At 45.1% G+C, this 21,007-nt stretch overlaps 1 protein-coding gene and 1 long non-coding RNA gene across 2 annotated transcripts in view; one reads left to right on the plus strand and one right to left on the minus strand.

Moving 5' to 3' along the window:
• Nucleotides 1-15,898, minus strand: part of ZBTB10 (zinc finger and BTB domain containing 10) — a 31,032-nt gene extending 15,134 nt beyond the window's left edge. The window contains exons 1-2 of the mRNA XM_084773471.1: nucleotides 14,840-15,898; nucleotides 11-893 (exon numbers count right to left, since the gene is read on the minus strand). Coding sequence (XP_084629597.1) covers nucleotides 11-893; nucleotides 14,840-15,823 — 1,867 coding nt within the window. The 5' untranslated portion in view covers nucleotides 15,824-15,898. The remainder of the gene's footprint in view (nucleotides 1-10; nucleotides 894-14,839) is intronic.
• A 701-nt stretch (nucleotides 15,899-16,599) lies between these two features.
• Nucleotides 16,600-18,794, plus strand: LOC311592756. The gene is made up of 2 exons (XR_014777503.1): nucleotides 16,600-17,171; nucleotides 17,682-18,794. It is a non-coding gene; the product is annotated as an uncharacterized lncRNA (long non-coding RNA).
• The last annotated feature ends 2,213 nt before the right edge of the window (nucleotides 18,795-21,007 follow it).

The following is a 21,007-nucleotide window of genomic DNA, read 5'->3' on the forward strand; positions in this document are numbered from 1 at the left end:
CAATATTTACCTGGTTCTTCCTTGATGAGTAGGGCCTTACTTTCTTCTGGATAGGCAACAGGTGGCTGTATCACTGAGCAATCTTCTAGATTTGTTTCATTATTAGGTGGTATATTATAAACAAATCTCTTTGTAGTTTGGTTTTTCCTCCTTGCTTTGCCAGTCTCTTGGGAGCTCATATTATTCCAAATGAACACTTTTGCTTTACCTTGAGACTCACTTTCAGCCAATTCAGGAGAACGTTCCTGGACCCAGTTACTGTCGTTCATTTGGTAGTTTTCTATTTGGCCCTCGTCGACATTACAACCATCGTTTTCAACTTTTATATTACTTGCCAAGTTGGTAAGATTCCGTGTCGCCCAGAAGCTGGCAATTTTTTGATCCCGTGATGAAGACGGGCCATCTCTACTAACTGGTTTTCTATTATTATAGTCCACAACTACAGACTCTGGAGCTTCTGACTTAATGCTTATATTTAAGGCATCTTTAATGAAATTTCTGCAAGTCTGAACAACTTCACTCATTTGAAGGTAGCTGGCCACTGTCATTACTTCAATGGCATTTTGGCTTGTGAGCACCAGGTTCCCAGAATAGAGGAAGTCCAAGATGACGGAAAAGCCTTGAACTGCAGCAATATCCAAGTGGGTAGTGTTGTTTTGGTTAGGGCTTTCTTTGTTGGAAACACAGTATAAAGTCTTAAAGAAACGGCTGCCTGCAACCAGGATGTTCTTGTGAGCTTTAAAGATTTTCCCGCTCACCACAATGCTGACGTCACAAAGAATATCTTTCTTTCTCTGTTCATCTAGTTGTCGAAGAAGTTGATAGCAATAAGAGTTCTCATTTGGCCTACTATTAAAGTCACAGTACCCCTCCTCTGATGGTATTTCTGAGGCCTGTAATTGGAGGAAAACATTAACATTAAATTTACTTACATTTTAAAGCCCCAGTGCAAAGAAAACAAATTTAACTGTCAAATCATTAAAAAAAATACTCAAGTATATCAATCCATGTTGAGATAGACATGTTCACCATATTAAACATGAAAGGAATGAACAGAGTCTGGTGCAGCTCCCTATTAAGAAAGACACATCTTACTGAAGATTGGCAGGATTTCATTGGTTCTTTTCAAATATAAGCTAAGGAGATGAATTTTAAAACTTTAAATGAAAATAACAATTATTTTTAAGAAACTTTCATTCACTTATTTATGTGAATCAAATTAATCTGCTTTATCTCCTAGGAAAGCAGAACCCTCTTCTCACTTAATAAACACTTTATAAGATACCCAAGTCATAATAAGTAGGCATATCACCTTATCTAGCACTATTGTCCAGATATAATTTTATAGTCAGCGTTCAAAATGCCTTCTCTTTAGGATCACAAATTAACACCTCCTAAATTCAAGAGGGTTTAATGTATGTAAACTCTGCTCTTCATCAGGCACACAGTGTTCATTATATTTCTACTTAGCATTGCTTTAAGTAAGGTTCCCATATAAGCTAGGCGTTGTAGCTCACACCTGTAACCCCACCACCCTACCCTAGACCATGCTCAATGGTGGCAGGGTGGGTGGTTGGGAGGTGAGGGAGGGGAAAGAGGTTGAAGCCTTCTGGTTCAATCCCTAGCACTACAAGAAAAACAAAACATTACATGGCAGAGGGTTGGAGAGATAACATAGAGGATCTGGGTTCAATTCCCAGGACGATATGCTGGCTCGCAATCATCTGTTAACTCCATTTCCGGGGGATCTAGCACCACCTTCTGGGTGCAGGGCAACTACACCACCGCCCCCAACACAACACACTAATAATAAAATCAATCTTTTTAAAAAATTACATGAGCAGGGTATGGTGACACACTCCTATAATCCCAGCACTAAGGAGGCAAAGGCAGGAGGATCTCTGTGAGTTCAAAGCCAGCCTAGTCTAAAAATCTAGTCCAGGACAGCCAAGGCTACACAGAGAAGCCACGTCTCAAAAAGAAAAGAAAATTAAATGATATAAATAAGAGTATAATCTAATTTCAAAATTCTTATCCTCTGGCAACTCACTATCTGTGATGCTTTAAATGACAGTAATTAATAACTTTGTGGTTTCACTCAGTGACTATGTGGACAAACCCTCCAGGCAGAGAGTTATATCCCAACCACCTTCAATACTGCTTTGCATTATTTCTGCACTCTCTCTAGTTGTTAACAGTCAAGTGAAGAAAAACAACAACAAACAATTAGTATTCTAGGACTCATCGGGGCTTCACAGGACTATGGAACAGTATGGAGCACTTATAAACCTGTGGTATAAATAACTTCTATAGAATCAGGAGTGTGAAATATAGAAACTCAATTGCAGTAGACCTTGACAGCCTTATCTTCCACTGATCTTAGTGCCTTAATTTCACGAAGCCATTCTACTGTAGCAAACCTCCCAAGATCATCCTAACATACCAGAATACTCCACGCTCTACAGTAGCTATTTCTCCTCTACTAAAGCAATCATCTTCAAAACTCTAGCAGTCAAGAATAAACAGGCAAAACAAAACTATCCATTAGTGTAAATCCAACTTTTTGCTTTGAAAGAGGCGTGTCAAAAAATTAGGTAATAGCTGTGAAGCATGCACAGTAGAATGAGCCTTTAGTCCCAGCAGAGGCAGCCCAGTCATGCACAGTGTGTGTGTGTGTGTGGGGGGGGGGGAACACTTCTGCTTCCCTGTGTCTCTGCTCCACTGTGTCTGTCTCTCCTTCCCTCCCTTCAAGGAATATGCATGAGGTCCACCCCAGTTCTATGAGGCTGTTTTCTTGTTTTTGTTTTTTCGAGACAAGGTTTCTTTCTCTATGTAGCCTTGCCTGTCCTGGCTGTGTAGACCAGGCTGGCCTCCAACTTAGATCCGCCTGCATCTATCTGCCTCCCGAGTGCTGGGATTAAAGGCGTGGACCACCACGCCTGGCCTAAGAGGCTGTTTTTAAAAACATAGATCTTGTATATAACCACGTTACAAAATTTCAAAACATGTATTACCAAAAAAGAGTAAAAGTATGACTTATATAAATGCAGGGATAAGACCATTCTAAAAATTTCAGTTACAATGTAACTTTCTATGAAAGAACCAATTGCACTGACCTAATAAAACTTGAGTCCTTTTAAAAACAGACATGAATAAAATTTTATTACCTTGCCAAAGCTCTTCAAAGACAGTAGAAAACATGAAAGAGAACTTTTCTTTGGCACCGACCCAGCTTTAAACTTGGTTGTGCATGCTGTATACCTGGCTAACCAGCAGCTTCATTTGTTTGGTTCCAAGCTCTATCTAGTAGATATTGCAGTAAAGGTACGGGTCCTTGGAAGAAGCAAAACTGACAAAACTTGGCAGCACTTTATAAAGGGTCTGTGGAAGCAGTGAATTAGCATTTAAAAGTAAACAACTACCTAAAGTTTAAATAAAGAGTAGTATATGTGTGATGTGGAGACCTGTAATCAGACTTTGGGAAGCCAAGTCTATCTGGTGCTATCTCAGAAAACTGGGAATAGGGCTTTCAAGACCCAGCTGTTCCACTCCTTAGAATTTACCCAGAAGATGCTCCAGTACACAAGGGCATTTGCTCTACCATGTTCATAGCAGCCTTATTCATAATAGCCAGAACATGGAAACAGCATAAGTGTCCCTCAGTAGAAGGATGGATAAAGAAACTGTGGTACATTTACACTATGGAATACTACTCAGCTATTAGAAACAAGGAATTCCTGAAATATGTGGACAAATGGATTGATCGAGAAATGATCATAATGAGTGAGTTTACCCAGAAGCAGAAAGAGTCAAATGGTATATACTCACTTATATCTAGACACTAGCCCAAGGGGCATGTCCCATGAAATTCTTCACTTAGCAGGAAAGTGGGACAGAGGGGAGGACATCCTCTTGGGACTTTAGGTGGGAGAAGCATGGGAGAATGAGGAAATAGAAGGATCCAGAGGGTCCTAGAAACCTACAAGTAGAACATTATGGTGGGTGGATCTGGGCCCAGGGGTCCTGCTCAAACTAAGGCACCAGCCAAGGACAATACATGCAGTAAACTTCAAACTCCTACCCAGATCTAGCCAATGGACAGGACATTCTCCACAGTTGAGTGGATAGTGGGGACTGACTTTCACACGTACTCTGGTGCCTCATATTTGACCAAGGCCCCTGGAAGGGCAGAGGCCTGGTGGCACTCAGAGGAAGGATAGCAGGCTACCAAGAAGAGACTTGATGCCCTATGGGCATATGTCCCCCTCAGTCACAGTCATTGGGGAGGGGGAGTAAGGGGAAAGCGGGAGGGAGGGAGGAATGGGAGGATGCATGGGATGGGATAACAATTGAGACGTAATATGAATTAATAAAATATTAAAAAATAAATAAAAAATAAGGACACTTTGTGAGACAAATGCAGCAAACCTTACATAAATTGGTAGGACCGGTCCAGAAAATCTAGGACCTCGTGATGGAGCTTTAAGATGGCTGCAATTAGCTATAACTACCTTCAATTGTGGTTTTTATTTTTCTTTTTGGATGGGGATCTTACTAGGTATAATTCCAGTTCCAAGGCATTCACTCTCCTCTGGCCTCCTCAGATACTAAGCATACAAGTTGTTCTCATACATACATGCAAGCAAAGCATGTATACACATAAGATAAAATAAAGCCATGAATATATGCACTCTCCAAGGAGATGTGAGGACTTTTGCAAAACTAAAGACACAGCAAATAAAACGGCATTAGTTGCTGAATCAAACTAGAAACCTCTATTTTAAAAAACTTGTGTTAGAGGCAAAAATCTTAAATCATTCAGGTCTAAGCTTCCAGCTATTTCTAGTAGGAGAGACCCTCAATGTGCTTAACAGCATAAAGAAAGTGTTATCTAATAGCAGGGTCTATTCCAATTTCTGTGTGGGCGCAGAGATTCTTTGAAGATGTGAGCACAGCCTTAAGAGATGAGGACTAGGGTAGGAGGGTAACATTCTAAACAAACGATACCATTTTACAAAGATAACCAAGAGGGTCTATCACATCCTTGAAAATCTAGATTTGTGCAAAGAACTGCAAGGTCCTCCCCAATGTCCATAAAGCACAAATAAGCACTTAGCACACTTCCCAAAAGTGAACGCCCTCGCTTCCATCACATTTATAAACAAGCCGCACGTCGAGGTATCGTGGCACATGCCTGTAATCCTAACACTTAGGATATGAACAGGGGAATGACAACGTCAAGGCCATCCTGGGCTATATATAGAAAAGACTGTAATAAATTAATTAAAATAGTGCTGAGCCCGTGACATAGGCCTATAATGGCGGCAGTGGCTGGGGAAGCTACGGCAGAAGGACATCAAATCCAAGACTTGTGTGCTTTGGTCTCTCTGTGTAGCCCTGGCTGCCCTGAAACCTGCTTTGCAGACCAGGTGTCCTAGAACTCAGAAAAATACATTTACCTCTGCCTCCCAATGCTGGGACTAAAGGCATAAGCCATCATGCCTGGCAAAACTGTCTTAAAACAAAAAGTCATTAAGAGAGCCGGAATACTTGCCTACAATAACCCTAAATAAGTAAAAGCTATCTTTCAAAAGGGCAAGAGCCACTAACAGTTACAGATGCCTTTCAGAACTTTTAACTGTAAGTGTGGAAAACAGACATGTGTGGGCACATGTGCATAAGCATGCACTGTGCTATGGAACCCAGATCTTTAAAAATAGATGTATTATTGGATTGGTTGACAGACAGAAGAGTTAACTATGGCAGCAATGTGAAGAGAGATCAAAATCAGAGAATTAAGACAGGAAATACTGTGAAAGGTTGGGAATCTACTGTTAATGGTATTAGCACGGTGGTACAATTGGTAGAGTGCTTGTCTGGCGTGTACAAAGTCCTGTGTTTGATCCACAACACTTCATAAAGCCAGGCACGGTGGCATAATCTCCAACTCCATCACTGCAGCAGTGGAGACAGAAAGATCTTTAGTTCAAAATCATCCTCAATGACAAAAAAGTTGAGTTCAGGGGCTGGAGAGATAGCTCAGCAGTGAAGAGCATTTGACCAAGAACTGGATCGGGTCCTAGCACCAACACCATGCCTCACAGTGGTCTGTAACTCCAGTTCCAGGGAGCCTGAAGCCCTCTGCTGGACTCAGCATACACACTAGGTATGCATGTGAGGCACATACACATATGCAAATAGTCAGACACATAAAATAACCTTTAAATCTTAAGAAAAAAAATACTGAGGCCAGCCTTTACTATATTACATGAGCCATTGCCTATTTTAAAGGGGGGAGGGGATATATATACTTAGAGGAAGCAAAGACCTTGAAATTACAGAAATTGGACACTAATGAAAGATGAGACAGAGCCTGAAAAATATCTAAAAAGTTACATCAGCATAATTTAAGTAATGAACTAATAGGGAGAAAGAACAAATTACAACTGTCTTTTTAACATTCTACCTTGAGAACTATACTCCAAATTGAAGGAAAAAATAACCTTAGAAGTAATACAAACTTGACCTAAGCTTACTAACCCATTAACAATATGAAAATACTACTTAGTGGGGGGAAGGGAAGCATTTCCTTTCTCACTCAGAATTATCTATGATAAACAGAAAAGACATTTTCAACAAATACCAATATGTAAACCTAAAGTACTAAAACCAAAAATCAGTACTGCTTTTGTTTCAAGAACTCATTAGGTGAAAATAATTTCTGATTCCAAATTTAAAAACAAAACTCAATTTTCTAGAATGTGAGGATAAACAAGGCCATGGCAAATATAACTACAACCTTCTATTGATGAAAGACAAGGCTCTCCCTCCTCTGCAGCCCATCATCCTGGTCACAGCGCCCTTGTATGATGGTGGTAATTCTCTCTTGTGGCTTACACACTATGCATGGATTCTACTTTTGGTTGATTTATTTTTCTTCTTTAAGACAGAGTCTCACCACATAGCCCTGGCTGGCCTGGAATTCACTATGTAGACCAACTCAATCTCCCTACTTCTCTGTGTGTGCTAGAGTGATGGGATACTAAGACACGCACCACCATACTCACCATAAATTCTGACTGTTTGGGGAATGAGAAGGAGGTGAACTCCAGGTGTTCATAGTATCCTGGCATGTTTGGTAATCAAATATTTATCTTTATTGCCAGCTTCTTCCTCAAATTCTAGGCCCATATATGCATTATGCTGTCTTTAAATAAATAAGAATAATACAAGTTTGATTTTTCCCTACTTAAAATGGTGTTGTTGACCATTTGCTAACAGAATGCAATGCGATCTTTTTGTTTTTACTTGGTGTGCTGAGACAGGGTCTCATTCTGAATACCCAGCAATCTTCCTCCTTGAAGCAATGGCTAGTATTGTAGGCATGTGTGTTCCACTGCACCTTGCTTTATTTTCTTTTTTGAAACAAAAAAAGTGAGTTATTTATTTTGTGTGTGCATTGGTATTTTGCCTGCATGTATGGCATGTCTGTGTGAGGGTGTTGGATCCCCTGGATCTGGAGTTACAGACATTCGAGAGTTGCCGTGTGGGTGCTGGAATTTGTAGAAGAGCATTCTGCGCTCTTAGCACTAAGCATCTCTCCAACTCCACAATGTAATCTTTATAGCATTGTAAGAGATCCTTCAAGACCCAGTAATCTACCTGTAAAAACCTAATTTTTCACCCTGCTCAAATATTAAACTCCCCTTGGAGGTCTATCAGTAGCGGCAGGACACCCTTTCTTCCCTCCTTGATCAAAGCTCAGTTAGCATTAATTACCACTCGGAGCCAGTTCAACAACAGTCTCTCAGCCTCTGTAGGCAGCAGGACTCAACAGCATTGGCTTCACTGCTTTCAACACTCACACCTACCATGGTCACTGTATCATTTCATTGTGATTGTTCTGTGAGGGCAGGGATGTCTTTCAGGTTTATCGTGTGTCTTGTACCTACCTAACATAGGTAGGCTTATAAAGAAAGAAGTTCTTTTTAGATATATAATGTATACTTACAAAAAATTGAAAACCACAAAGGAAATTAACCAGCTTTTATGGATGAATTACAACATTATACAACGGTAAGTTGATGGATAATCTTTCACTAACTTTCCCTCTCAGAAGACTCTCAAAGGCTAAGGATGTATAAATAGGTCATTTGCTTAGCATATGCTAGGCCCATTGTGCAGAATACACTAGTTGTGGTCTACAGTCTCAGTGTTCTGGAGGTGGAGACAAGAGTTATCCTTAGCTATACGGAGTCTGAGGTCAGCTGGGTACACAGACCGTGTCCTAAGACAGGACCTGCACGACGTCTCAGAAGCTAAGACCACAAGCTTGATGCTAGATCCCACTTGTAGAAGGAGGGCCAGCTCCTGGAAAGCTGTCTGACTTCCATCCATCCATATGCTGTAGAGCACACATCAACCCACACCACTACTATATTCGTCGCATATGTACACACAGAACACAATAAAAAAGACTTTCAGAATTTTTCCTAAGTTGTTAAAAACTAGCCAACCAAGTAAGAGTAAACACCAGCCAACCTTTGGGACTTCCTGTTTCCAAAGCAAAGGTTGGCAGGCCTGCCTCTCCTCTTCCCCACCTGACATCAACATATTACAACCAGTAATTTCAATCATATCACTGGGCTGAATTCGCTGTTTAATTTCTGGAAAAGTTACCTAAACTTACAATAATAATAATTTGGGTGCATGTTGTAGGTTTAGCAGACTGCAGAGAACTGACAGAACGAGTGATTTGGGCCCTGAGAACTTCACAATTGGAGAGAAAGTGGTCTGAACCAAACGACAGCGGTAATCACTATAATTAAAGCAATTTAAAAATCTTCCTGGGCCAAATGGCCAAATTCTGAATGAGATAATTTTTGAAATTTACTCTGAAGATTCTCAAAACTATACAGATCTCCAGCACCAAACTGGTTAAGTTGTCTTGTGAATACTTTCAAGTGGAAGGTCACTCTTAACTTGTAAGCTTCAACATAGATTCACAAAAGTTCTTGGATTCCTCCCAGGCAGGGGCTGTGGGTGTAGGTTAGTGGCACTTGACTAGCTAAAATGCATGGAGCCCTATGGCCCCCTGCCCAAAAAAGCAGCCTCTGCAAACAAGAAAGTTCTCCCCAACCCAGGCGTGGTGGACCTGTAGTCCCAGCAGTAGATAGTTTAAAGCCAGAGCCCACAGATCACCAAGCTGGTAAGAGTGCTTATCACACAAACCTAACAACTAGTAGTGCAATCCTTGGAAGCCCACAACCGAGACTAACATCCATCAAGCTATCCTCCAGCCTCTATACACACACACACACACACACACACACACACACACACACACACAGTTTTAAAATAATGATAAAAATAAAGAGTTTGAGGCCAGTTGAGAAACCTAGCCTCAAAACCAACAAAACCTCAAACCACCACCACCACCACCACCACCATCACTTCTCCTTAGGAGCAGTCCTCAACAGCTAAGATCCAATTTAAAAAAAAAACCAATACTGAATTTAAGTGCAGTGATACACTCCTAGAGTCCCAATGGGGGTGGGGGACAGAGGCAGGAGATGAACAGAGGCTTGGGGGTTCAAGCAGCCTGAGCAACCTTGCAAGAACCTATCTCCAAAATAGAAAATCAAAGTTTTAAAGTGTTCAAGTTTTTTATTACCAGAACAGACAGACAGACAGACAGACAGACACACACACACACACACCAAGATGGACAGTCTTGTCTTATATATAAAACATGAGAAAAAGGTCCTGGCAAGGAACATGTCTGTAATTCCAGCATCTCAGGAGGCTAAAGCAGAGTTATCACAAGTATAAGGCCTACTTGGGCTTACAGGGTAAGAGTTCCTGGCCAGCCTAGCATAGGCAGCTCCTGGGAAGATTCTCTTAAAAGTATATATGTAAAAAAAAAGGGGGGGGGCTAGGGGGAGGCTGCGGCACACACCTTTAATCCCAGCACTAGGAGGCAGAGTGAGGTCAGCCTAGTCTAACAAAGTAAGTTTTAGGACAGCTAGGGCTACACAGAGAAAGCCTGTCTCAAAAAGCAAAAGCAGGGAGTGGGGGCACACTAAAGATATAGTTCAATAATAAAGCTCTGGCCTTACCTAGCTTGTGAGAGGCCCTAGCTTCATTCAACTCCAGTACCTGAGCTCCAAAGAAAACAAACAATTAAAGCAAACTTTAATAATGGACAAATACCTGCTTGGACTTTCAAAAATCCAGGAGAGTGACAGTACCTCCCAACAACTCTTCAGGCAGAGGCAGGTGGATCTCTGCGCATCCAAAGCCAGCCTAGTCTAAAAAGCTTGTTTCGGTTAGCCAGGGCTACCCAATGAGACCCTGGCAAACAAACAAAACAAAACAAAACAAAAAAACCCAGCATGCTACAAGCTGGAAATTCCAGCACTTTTAAGACTGGGTTACTAGGATCTTATATTGGACACTAAGCTGGGCTACAACGCACAGTAAAATCCTGTCTTTAAAAACAACACAACTGAGACTGAAGAGCCGGCTCAGCACTTGCTGCTCTTTTCCAAAAGGCTGGAATTTCATTTTGACCACCCAAACCATATGTACCTACTACACAGAACACACACACCCTTACACATAATAAAAATGAAAACTAAAAATTTATGACATAACAAAGGGTTGTTTAACAGAAAACGGAGGCTTTTAGGTTCAGCTCAGTGGCACAAATAAATGAGACACTGGATTTGATCCTTAGCTCTGTGAAAGAAATAAAATGAATGAATGAGAGCTGAATATATTTACGCACATCTTTAATCCAAGCACACAGAAAGTAGAGCTGAGAGGGATCTGAGTTAGAGGCCAGCCTTGTGCACAGAGTTCCAGGACATCCAGGGATACATAGAGAAACCCTATCTAGGGTAAGGAAAGAAAAATAAATGAGGAAACAGGGTGGTCTGCAGTGGTTCAGCCCCAGCTACAAAGTAAGAACCTATCTTTAAGGAAAAGAAAAAAAGGAAAAAAGCATGAGAGGGAATAAATCCTTTCTGGCCCCCAAGATCTCTCTCTGTAGTCCTAGAAGGCCCGCAACTGGTGTATGCTAAACCTAAGCTCCTGGGGCCTCTAGCTCTGGACTGTACTGGGATTATGGCACCACGCCCAATTCTTGCCTGAATCTTAGAACTCACATACAACAGTTTTTTTCTCCCCAAGACAGGGTTTCTCTGTGTAGCCTTGGCTGTCCTAGACTTGCTTTGTAGACCAGGCTGGCCTGGAACTCAGAGTGATCCTCCTGCCTCTGCCTCCAGAGTGCTGGGATTAAAGGTGTGCACGACCACACCCGACCACATACAAATGTTTTAAGACTGTGTCAAGTATTTGTCTTGAGATGACCTTGAACTACTGATTCTCAAGTTTCAGCTTCCCAAGGGCTGGGACTACAGGCATAAGCTAAAGTTTGTTTTGTGTATGAACATTTTTGCATGCATGTTTATCACATTCATGTTTGTTGGATCCCCTGGACTAGAGTTACAGATGGTTGTGAGCCACCACATGGCTGATGGGTGATGACAACCAAACCCTATCTTCTGAGAAGCAACAAGTACTCTTTAACCACGGAGCCATCTCTTCAGCCTCCACTGAATTTTTTTAAATGAGGAAGCTAATACAAGATACTCTGAAGTGAAAATATTACACTTCTAATGAGAAAAGTTCAGAATGCCCAGCCTGATGGGCCTTAGTCTTAGGAAGTATGAAAAGGGAAAATAGTTGGCTCTTAATTCAAGAGCAATACCATAACAAGGTGGCTTCAGAATTGATGACACAGTGGGACTTTAAGGTTAACCTGTACCACAGGGAGACCCTGTTGCAATAAGATTAAAAAAAAAAAAATGTAAAGGATGACATTAATGAATGAGGGACCAGGAAATAAACAGAGAAGTCTTGGTCCTGAGGAGTGAAGCTTAGCAGTAAGAGCACTGGCCTAGTAAGTGTAAGATCTTGGATTAGACACCAGCACTGCTTAGATAACCGTAAGCACTCAGCTGGGGGAGGGGGTTATGCCTATAGTCCCAACATTTAATAAACAGGTAAAAGGAGCAAAGAATGTTTGAAGCCAACCAAGCCAGCCAGGACTACAAGGCACTACCTACATTAATTTTTTTTCTAAGAGTAATTTCTAATAAAGTCTGACAGCCAGGCATGGTGGTGCAAGCCTGTAATGTCAGCATTCAGGGAGGCAGAGGCAGGCAGATCTTTGTAAAGTTGAGGCCAGCCTGGTCTACAAAGCAAGTCCAGGACAGCCAAGGCTACACAGAGAAACCCTGTCTTAGAAAAAAAAGAGAGGCAAGAGAAAGAAAGGAAGGAAGGAAGGAAGAAAGAAAGAAAGAGGGAAAGAAGATAAAAAACGTTAGAGGTTCAGGACCCAAGACCTAGACCCTGGGCCCAAGAAAGTTCTCACAAACTGTTACACTGCCTCCTATGGTTAATCAAAGGCTATGGGGCAACAACAACAAAGAAAATAATGATTAAATCATGCTCAAAGTACTAGGAACCTGTCACTAGTATTAACAAGGAAAAGGGATTTTTCAGGTGTTTCTTGGAAGAACAAGATCTCCCTCAAACTAAAGTTAGCCACAAATAAAGAGAGATGGTGAGAATCAGTTCAAAGTGGCAACACCTAAAATTTAATCAAGGAGACAAATACATAACCCCTTAAGACCTGGAGAGATGGCTCATTAGTTAAAGTTAAGGATTTAACAGAACAATGCCCTAAAACAAAGTGGATGGCACATTAAAAGGAAATATCATCAGTGGTTGGGAAGGGGTATTTAAGAGGTCAAATTCTTTTTTAATTATTTACCTTTATTTTATGGGCACTGGTTGTTTTGCCTGTATGTATGTCTATGTGCAAGTGTCAGATCTTGGAGTTACCAACAGTTGTGAGGTACCATGTGGGTGCTAGGATTTGAATCCTGGTCCTCTGGAATAAGCAGTCAGTGCCCTTAACCTCTGAGCTCTCTCTCCAGCCCTTAAAAAAAAGTTTCTACCTAGGAATGAACTCTGAAATCCAGGTACATGCCTGCAGGATACACCCATACTAAATCTACCATAAGGTTATCCAACTAATCCTCTCTTCCTCTGAATTACGGATCACTGAGCAGCTAATTATAATTTTCAGTCCCATTCATGTTTGTCTACAGAGTAGTATTTGGTCCACCGAAGATTCCCTAAGAAAACTCACTCATTCCAATTTTTTAATAGAATATTTCTAAATACTAACCTACTGATACTTGGAATATTCAGCTTTTCACTGTTTTCACAAGCCACAGCTTCTATCATCTTACTAAAATACCTTCAGGTATCTATTACTTAACCCTTCAATGCCTGAAATGCCTCTTGTGTAAAACAAAATTACTTTTCAGAAGAATGTAAATGAGTCTGTCACACCTAAAACAAGAAAAAAGGTTAGGCCTATCAAATTTACAGTACAATCTCCAAAGGTAGTAATGCAGAAAGCTCGGGTCTGGACCCAGATTTGCTCAAAACTCATTATTTTCTCCATCACAGCACTCTTTATAGACACTAACCTCAGGTTACATCCAGGATTTAAGGCAACTCATTAAAATTTTCTGGGCTTTGTATCTTAAAAATAAGTGACCTTCAGCCAGGTGTGGTGGCTCACACCCTTAATCCCAGCACTCAGGAGGCAGAGGCAGGCAGATCTGTGAGTTCAAGGCCAGCCTGGTGTACACATTGAGTTCCAAGACAGCCAGATACCCTGTCTCACAAAGGGGTGGAAGTGGGGGTAGGGTAGGAATGGGGGAAGGTTGACCTTCCTTGTAAGATGTAGGCAAAGATAACTTGTGCATATAACAGAATCAATCCAAACAAGGTTAATTTCCCTGTCTTCTGGGAATAAACAAAATAACCCCATGCTTTTAAAAGTCAAGCTCTGCTAAGCTGGGTTACTTGCATGCCTACTAAACTGTGGTGTAAGTGTGCTGAGCAGCAGGGTCGCTCCCATAAACACCGCGGTGAGGTACTAATACCTGAGTGTTGACTTTCTGAAATCAATGACTGGCGGAGCAATACAAAAGAATGAATCCCACCCACCACCACAGGTTGTCTGAGTCATAAAAAGGAGGACCCAAGCAGCAGCATCCGTCTCACTTGAAAAGGGCTAGCAAAATGGTTAGGCTCCTGTGCATAGGGTAGGACTGTTTTAGAAGGGGGAATTAAAACTACAAAAAAGGAGCGTAACAGAGATGGACATGGTAAAAATTATTCATGCTATTCAACTAGCTTCCTCCACATTTACATATGCCTTTCACATCATCTCGACCAGACACAAGAACTTAAGAGTAGGTAGCCAGTAGGACCTAGGTTTAAGGAAACTGTTTAATTCATTCTTCAGACTACTTCTAGCACTTTAGTGTAGAAGAAGGCAGTAGGCTGTTCTAAAAATCTCCGCTGGTTTAAATAAATAAATAAATAAATCTTTTTTGACTGAAAGTCGATCTCTAAGGTTAAAAATCTCCTACCTCTTTCGGATTCAATCTCACAAACCCTAAACTCATAAGAAATAAAATAAATCGAGCGCTAACACCGTCGTCCCACCCCCTCCCCCAGTACATCCACAACTTCGGAAAACTTTGTTCCCAGGCTTTCTAAACCCCTACGCATAAGCTCCCCCGAACCTCTCTTGATTGGAATGAGGCCTTCACCCGGATCCTTTTTTATTTTTCTTTCTTTGCTTCAGTTTTAGTCTTTCCCACTGATAAGCCTTTCCCAAAGGATCTCCAAAAAAAAAAAAAAAAGGCGAAAAGGAATGAAGAGCAAAGAGCCGGGTCTACCGTACCTGGGCGTTGGCTTCGTGGAGTTTGTGCTCGGCGGAGACGTGGTGCCTCAGGAGCAGGGTTTTCTTGTAGTTCCGGGTCCCTCGCGACAGCTCATCGTGCCCCACCTGGGGGAGGTCCACGCTGGCCCCCTCCTCGGGGGTCTTTTGGCACCAGCCGCAAAACATAAGGCCAGTATCCTTGGAATACCGCAGCCAAGGGAAATCCTTGAGCCAAGAGCTCTGGAAGGAGCACTGGAGCTTCTGCATGAGGGACTTGGGCCTCGCGAGCGGGAAGTGTTGGACAGCCTCTCCTTCGCCAGCTCCCACACCGCTGCCCTCCGCTTCGTCCCCGCCATCGCCTCCCGACCGCCTGCTGCTGCTGCAGCTGCCGCCTTCCGCCCCACTGCCGTCGCCCGGGCTCGCCCCCTCCTCCTCGTCCTCGGTGCTGTCGCTCAGGGACGCGCCGTCCTGCATCAACTCCTTCCCCTCCAGCGCGTCCAGCTCCAGATCCACGGCCGCCGGCCCTCGCCCATTGAAATGCCTGAGGGGCCACGCCGAGGTCTCCGGGCGGCCGCGGCTGCTGCCATTGTTGCCGAGACCCCCGCCGCCTCCCCCGCGGAAGGCCAGAGTCCGACGGTTCCTTTCCGCTAACAGGGGGCCCCCCGCGCCGCCGCCGCCGCCGCCGCCCAGCGAGGCGGGGCCGCTCGCGTCCTGAGAGAACAGCAACTCCTTGGCGTCCTCGGCGGCGGCAGCAGCGGCCGCCCCGGCGGAGGCCTCCGAGTCTTGGGGCTCCAGGCCCTCCGATTCCATTTCCTCGTCGGCCCCGCGCCCATTGGGCTGCTGCGGCGCGGGCTGTCGCGGCTGCGGCTGCGGAGGCCAGGCGGAGGCCTCCCCGCCGGCGTTATTGTTCGTGGGGCCGCTGCCGCCGCCGCCGCCGCTGCTGCCGGTGACCAACCCGCCTCCTCGGAACGCCAGCGTCCTGCGGTTCATTTCATTGAACGACATGGCGCGCGCAGCCGCCGCCGCCGCCGCCCGGTGCCTCGGCTCGCGCCCGGCCTCGGGTCGCGTCCCGCGCGCTCGCCTGCCCGCCCGCCCGCCGCGGCTCCCCTAACGACTCGCCCCCGCCCCCGCCCCCGGCGCTGCGTTGCGCTGCTCTGCGCTCCCGCCGGCCCGGCCTCACCCTCGCGCTGGCTCCCTGGCCGCCGCCGCCTCCGCCGCCGCCGCACGCGTCCGCCGCTGCCGCTGCCGACTGCCGCCCCTGTCCCGGCCGCGTCCTCTCCACCCCCGCCCCGCCGCGCTCCGGGCAGCGTCCCGCGCGGAGCGGTGGGCGGGCGGCGGAGCGGCGAGCCGGCGGGGTTGGGAGGGGGGGCGCGTGCGGCCTTCGAAGTTGAGGAGGAGTGCGGGCGCCCCTCCGCTGCCCCGCTTCAGCGCCGCGCGACTGCACACCGGCCCGCCAACAGCTCTCGGTCTTCGGGGAGCCGCGCCGCCGCCGCCGCTGACTGCCGAGGCGCGGACGCGAGGAGCGCGCTAAGCCGCCGGGCTCCGCCACATAGCGAGCCGACAATAAAGCCGGCGGAGCGTTTCCGTCCGACCAGGCCCTGGCGGAGGTCGAATGGCAAATGAACAACGGACCGTGCGCCCACAATGCACCGGGGTAGCAGTAACCGCTGGAGGGGGAGAGGGTGGGGGCCGGCCGGGGGAGGGGGCGGGCTGGGCCGGGCTGGGCTGGGCCGGGGGCGCCCGGGGACCGGGAAAGGGGCCGGCCGCTCGGGCCTGCGGGCGGGGGTGCGGCCGCGGGAAGGAAGCGGGTGGCGGGCGGGGCGCGGGGCCGGGGTCTCGGGGCGGGGCCGGCTCGGCCAGGACAAACAGCTGGCGGGTGTCAGGGGCCGCCCGGCCGGCCGCAGCCGCCGCCGCCGCCGCGCGCCGGGGCGCACGGTGCCCTGCTCTCGCCACGACTCCACCTGGGACTCCAGGAGTAACTGCGGTGGGTGGGAACGCGCAGCAGCCTTGTCATCTGCTGGGTGTGTGTGTTGGGGCAAGAGGGGGGACACGGGTGGCCGTGCCCGAGGAAGTGAACTTATTTTGCTCCTTCACAAAAGACTGGACCAGGCGGTGCCCTCCTGGCGAGGACACCTCCTTGAGCGCATTGTGTGCGCCAGGCAGCACCTCTGGCCCCGGGCAACGATCGTTTCACAGAAAATGCACCGCCCCGAGTGTCTTATTGCTGTGATGAAATGGAAATTTAAATAAAAGGTCGAACACGTGCGTTCACTGGGAAGTATTGACATGGGTGTTACATCACCAGCAGCCAATCAGATGGCTCCAGTCGTGTTTATACTTCTACAACCACCTTGTGAGTATTACAGTATGTCATAGCGTTATAAATATTAGGCAGGGTTTTCCCCACGAGCGGGGAGGAGCCAGCTCCTGCGGGCGCTGCGTGCGGCTGCGAAAGGAGTGCAGCGCCGAAGACAGCCTGTGCAGATGAGAATTAATTTTGGGGACTTTGAGAAAAGCTCTTGGCATCGTGTATGGAATTTACAGTGATTAGAACTGTCTAAGCTGGAAATGAACCTCCTGAAGTCATATTAGTCTAGGTTTTTTTTTCCTTCCCGAAAGAGGTTTGCCAATTAAGAGCCCTCAAACTTACCCTGTATTCCCTCTCCACACACACACACACACCTTAATCTCAAAATAAAGAAATATCTACCCCAAGCTGATCCAGAATTCAGCAATCCTCCTGACTCAGCATCCTACAGGTGTGCACCACCATGCCTCACAAGATAAATCATAAAGTCCTTTATTTGAGCCTATTTCAGGCTTTTCTTTTCCTTTCTTCCTAACTTGTTTTACTTTTTTAAAGGCAGAGTCTCTGTGTAGCCCCTGGCTGTCCCAGGATTCACTAGGCCAGGAACCCACGGAGATTCACCCCCCTGAAGCTTCCAGAAAGCATGTATCACCATACTTGGCCCCTTTTTCCCTCTTGAGTGGGGGTCTGTCCTCTTTCAAGTTTTAAAATTAAGATGCTGGAGGCTGGATAGATGGCTGCTCATCCAGAGGACCCAGAATTAAGTTCCCAGGACCTATGTAGGTGGCTCATGACACAGGGTTTGTGTCAGCTTTTTTTGCTGCCAGGCACCAGGCACACGTGGTGTACAGACCTCTGTGCAGGAACGACACCCTGTGCACACAATAATAATAATAATAGTAATAATAATTATAATTATAATAATAATAATTTTTATTTATTTATTTATTTATTTCTCCCCCTCTTCCTCTCCCTCCCCCTCCTCGTCCTCCTTTGGTTTTTCAAGACAGGGTTACCCTGTGCAGCCTTGCCTGTCTTGGAACTCACTCTGTAGACCAGGATGGCCTTGAACTCACAAAGGTCTGTCTACCTCTGTCTCCCAAGCACTGGGATTAAAGGCACGTGCCACCACCGCCTGGTTTACACCATTATATATATAACTTAAAGCAAAATTTCCCAAACATGTTATAAATTACTAATTGCTAATACTTTTTTTTAAAGGCAGCTTTATTACACAGCCTGGCTGGACTTGAGTTCATTGTTCTGTACCGTGCCAGCTACTAAGATGGAATTTTTGGTTTACTTATTTTGTTTAGATGGGTCTCACTTGATATCTGTGGATGTCCTAGAACTCAGTGTATACATAAGGCTGCCTTCAAACTCACTGCAATTTTGCCTCAGTCAAGGCTAGGATTAAAGGTGAGAGCCTACACAGAGAAACCCTGTCTTGAAAAACCATTAAATAAATAAATAAATAAATAAATAAATAAAAAGGTGAGAGCCACCATGCCCAGTTGCCTTAACATTTTCGATTGAACTACACTCAAGCGTGAATGCTGAGATGTATGTGTTGATCTACATCTTTCAAAGCCACGTTGACTTAGCTCACCTTGACTATAGTACCTGGTGTATTGAGGTTTTGTATATGAAATAAAATTCATTAATCCTAATGCAAACTGGGTTTCCTTGTATCTGTTTGCCTATCACCTATAACAGGCAACACAATTTCCCTGCGCAGACTGACAGGACTTCGAGTTACCTTCCCAGCAATACACACACACACACACACACACACACACACACACACACACACACACACACACACACACACACACACCCGCCCCCACACACACTGTCACCTGGCCATCAAGTGCTCTAGGTCCTCAGATCTGTACCATTGGTGAGTTCTGGTTATTGATTTTAAGGCAGTACTGCAGCCTGCATGTGCCTTTACCTTGGAGTAAGAAGAGAAACCTGCCTGCGGTGGCTGCTGCAGTGCAGAAAAACGTAACAACAATGACGTGATTGGCTTGCCATGTTTGTTTGTTTTTTTTTTTTAAGTTCTAGGCATTTTGGAAATAAATACATCATTATCTCTTAACCATCGCAGCCACTTTCTCTTTAAAAAGTGGATATTGACATCGATGAGTTATAAGATTAAGATGTTGAGAAATGTCATCTGTATGTCTGTTTTACTAAAAAACTAATACATCTTACTTTATCCCCAATCTTTTGTCCCTACTTAATGTATATATATTAGGAGCTACCTTTAGTTATGCTAGTATTTGCTTTCCAAAAGCAACAGAGTCAATAAAAAATGTTTGACTCCTTAGAGGCACTTACAGAGTACCTTTCCTCTCACACATCCTTCCTTATGTTTTATAAAGTCTCCACTGTCATCAGGTATGGTGGCACATTACTGCAATCCCAGGACTGAGGAAGCTGAGGCAGGAGGATCAGTTCAAGCTAGTTCTGTTACATAACAGGCTTTAGGCTAAGCAACTCAAGATCCTGTCTCAAAAAATAAATCAATGAACAAATATAACAATTTTTTTTTCTTTTTTTGGTTTTTTGAGACAGGGTTTCTCTGTATAGCCTTGACTATCCTGGACTCGCTTTATAGACCAGGCTGGCCTCGAATTACAACAATCTGCCTGCCTCTGCCTCCCAAGTGCTAGGATTAAAGGCGTGCACCACCACCACCCAGCTATGAACAAATACTTCAATACAATAAGCCAGGCATGGTGGTGCATGCCTTTAATCCCAGCAGGAGGCAGAGGCAGGCAGATCGCTGTGAGTTCAAGGCCAGCCTGGTCTACAGTGAGAGTTCCAGGGCAGCCAAGATAACAGAGAAACCTGTTTAAAAAAAAAATACCAAAAAAAAAAAATTAGTTTCCACCTTGTCTTCCTTCTGGAATTATCTTTAAATACAAGTTGACTGACAATGAGTGATGTGGGGAAGGGATCTACTGAGCATCAGCTGATTGCCTGGAACTCTGTATCTCCTGAGGGCCCAGTTCCCTCCTCTGTACTCCACAGGCAACCTGCCCCCAACACACACATAAAAATAATTTTTAAAAGAGTGAAGATACTAAGGCTGGGTATGTGAGCGTGGAGGGCTTATCCAGCACAAACCATGCCCTCCATTAGATGCCAAGGACCTCATAAAGCCAGGCACAATAGCACATACCTGGGATCCCCTCACTTGGAAAATGGAGGAAGAGAGTCATAAGCCATCCTTACCTACACAAGGTTTGAGGCCAGCCCAGCATTCAGGAGCTCCTTTCTCAAGAGAAAGGGGATGATGATGATGATGATGATGATGATGATGATGATGATGATGATGATGATGATACTAGATTCATTTGAATGCTTTAAATCTGCGACCATAAGACCTAATGAGCCAGGCTGTAGCGGTGAGCACAGTAGCTGTGGGCATGTGCTTGTGTATCGACTTTATTTCCTCTAAAACCTAAAGGAGATCAGAAACCTTGAAGGAATCAGAAACAGGTCTCTGCCTCCAAATACCCAGTGCCAAGGGAACTTTGACTAAGAAGGGGATCTCCTTCTCTGTAAAAGGAGTTTTTAGGAATTCCCCCCACTAACAAGCAGGGGCCTGTTCTCCCCTGTAGCCCCCATACTTACTGTTAGGGTTCTACCATATATAAGGGAATCCCCCCAATGCTCACCAGGGGAACCCCTGAAGAATGGGGCAATCCCAAGCAATCTGCCCCCTAACTTCACTCTAAGCTATGTAAGCGGTACGGAGGCGATGCTTCTTGCTGCCCCAGGGGATTGTGGGATTAACTCCTGGACCTGGCTCAGCTGGTCCTTGCGCAGACTGGACTGTCCTCTAGGAAGAGGGCTTCTGCCATTAGGCA

This window comes from Acomys minous (assembly GCF_964271855.1).
Source record: "Acomys minous genome assembly, chromosome: 1".
Classification (NCBI taxonomy): Eukaryota; Metazoa; Chordata; class Mammalia; order Rodentia; family Muridae; genus Acomys; species Acomys minous.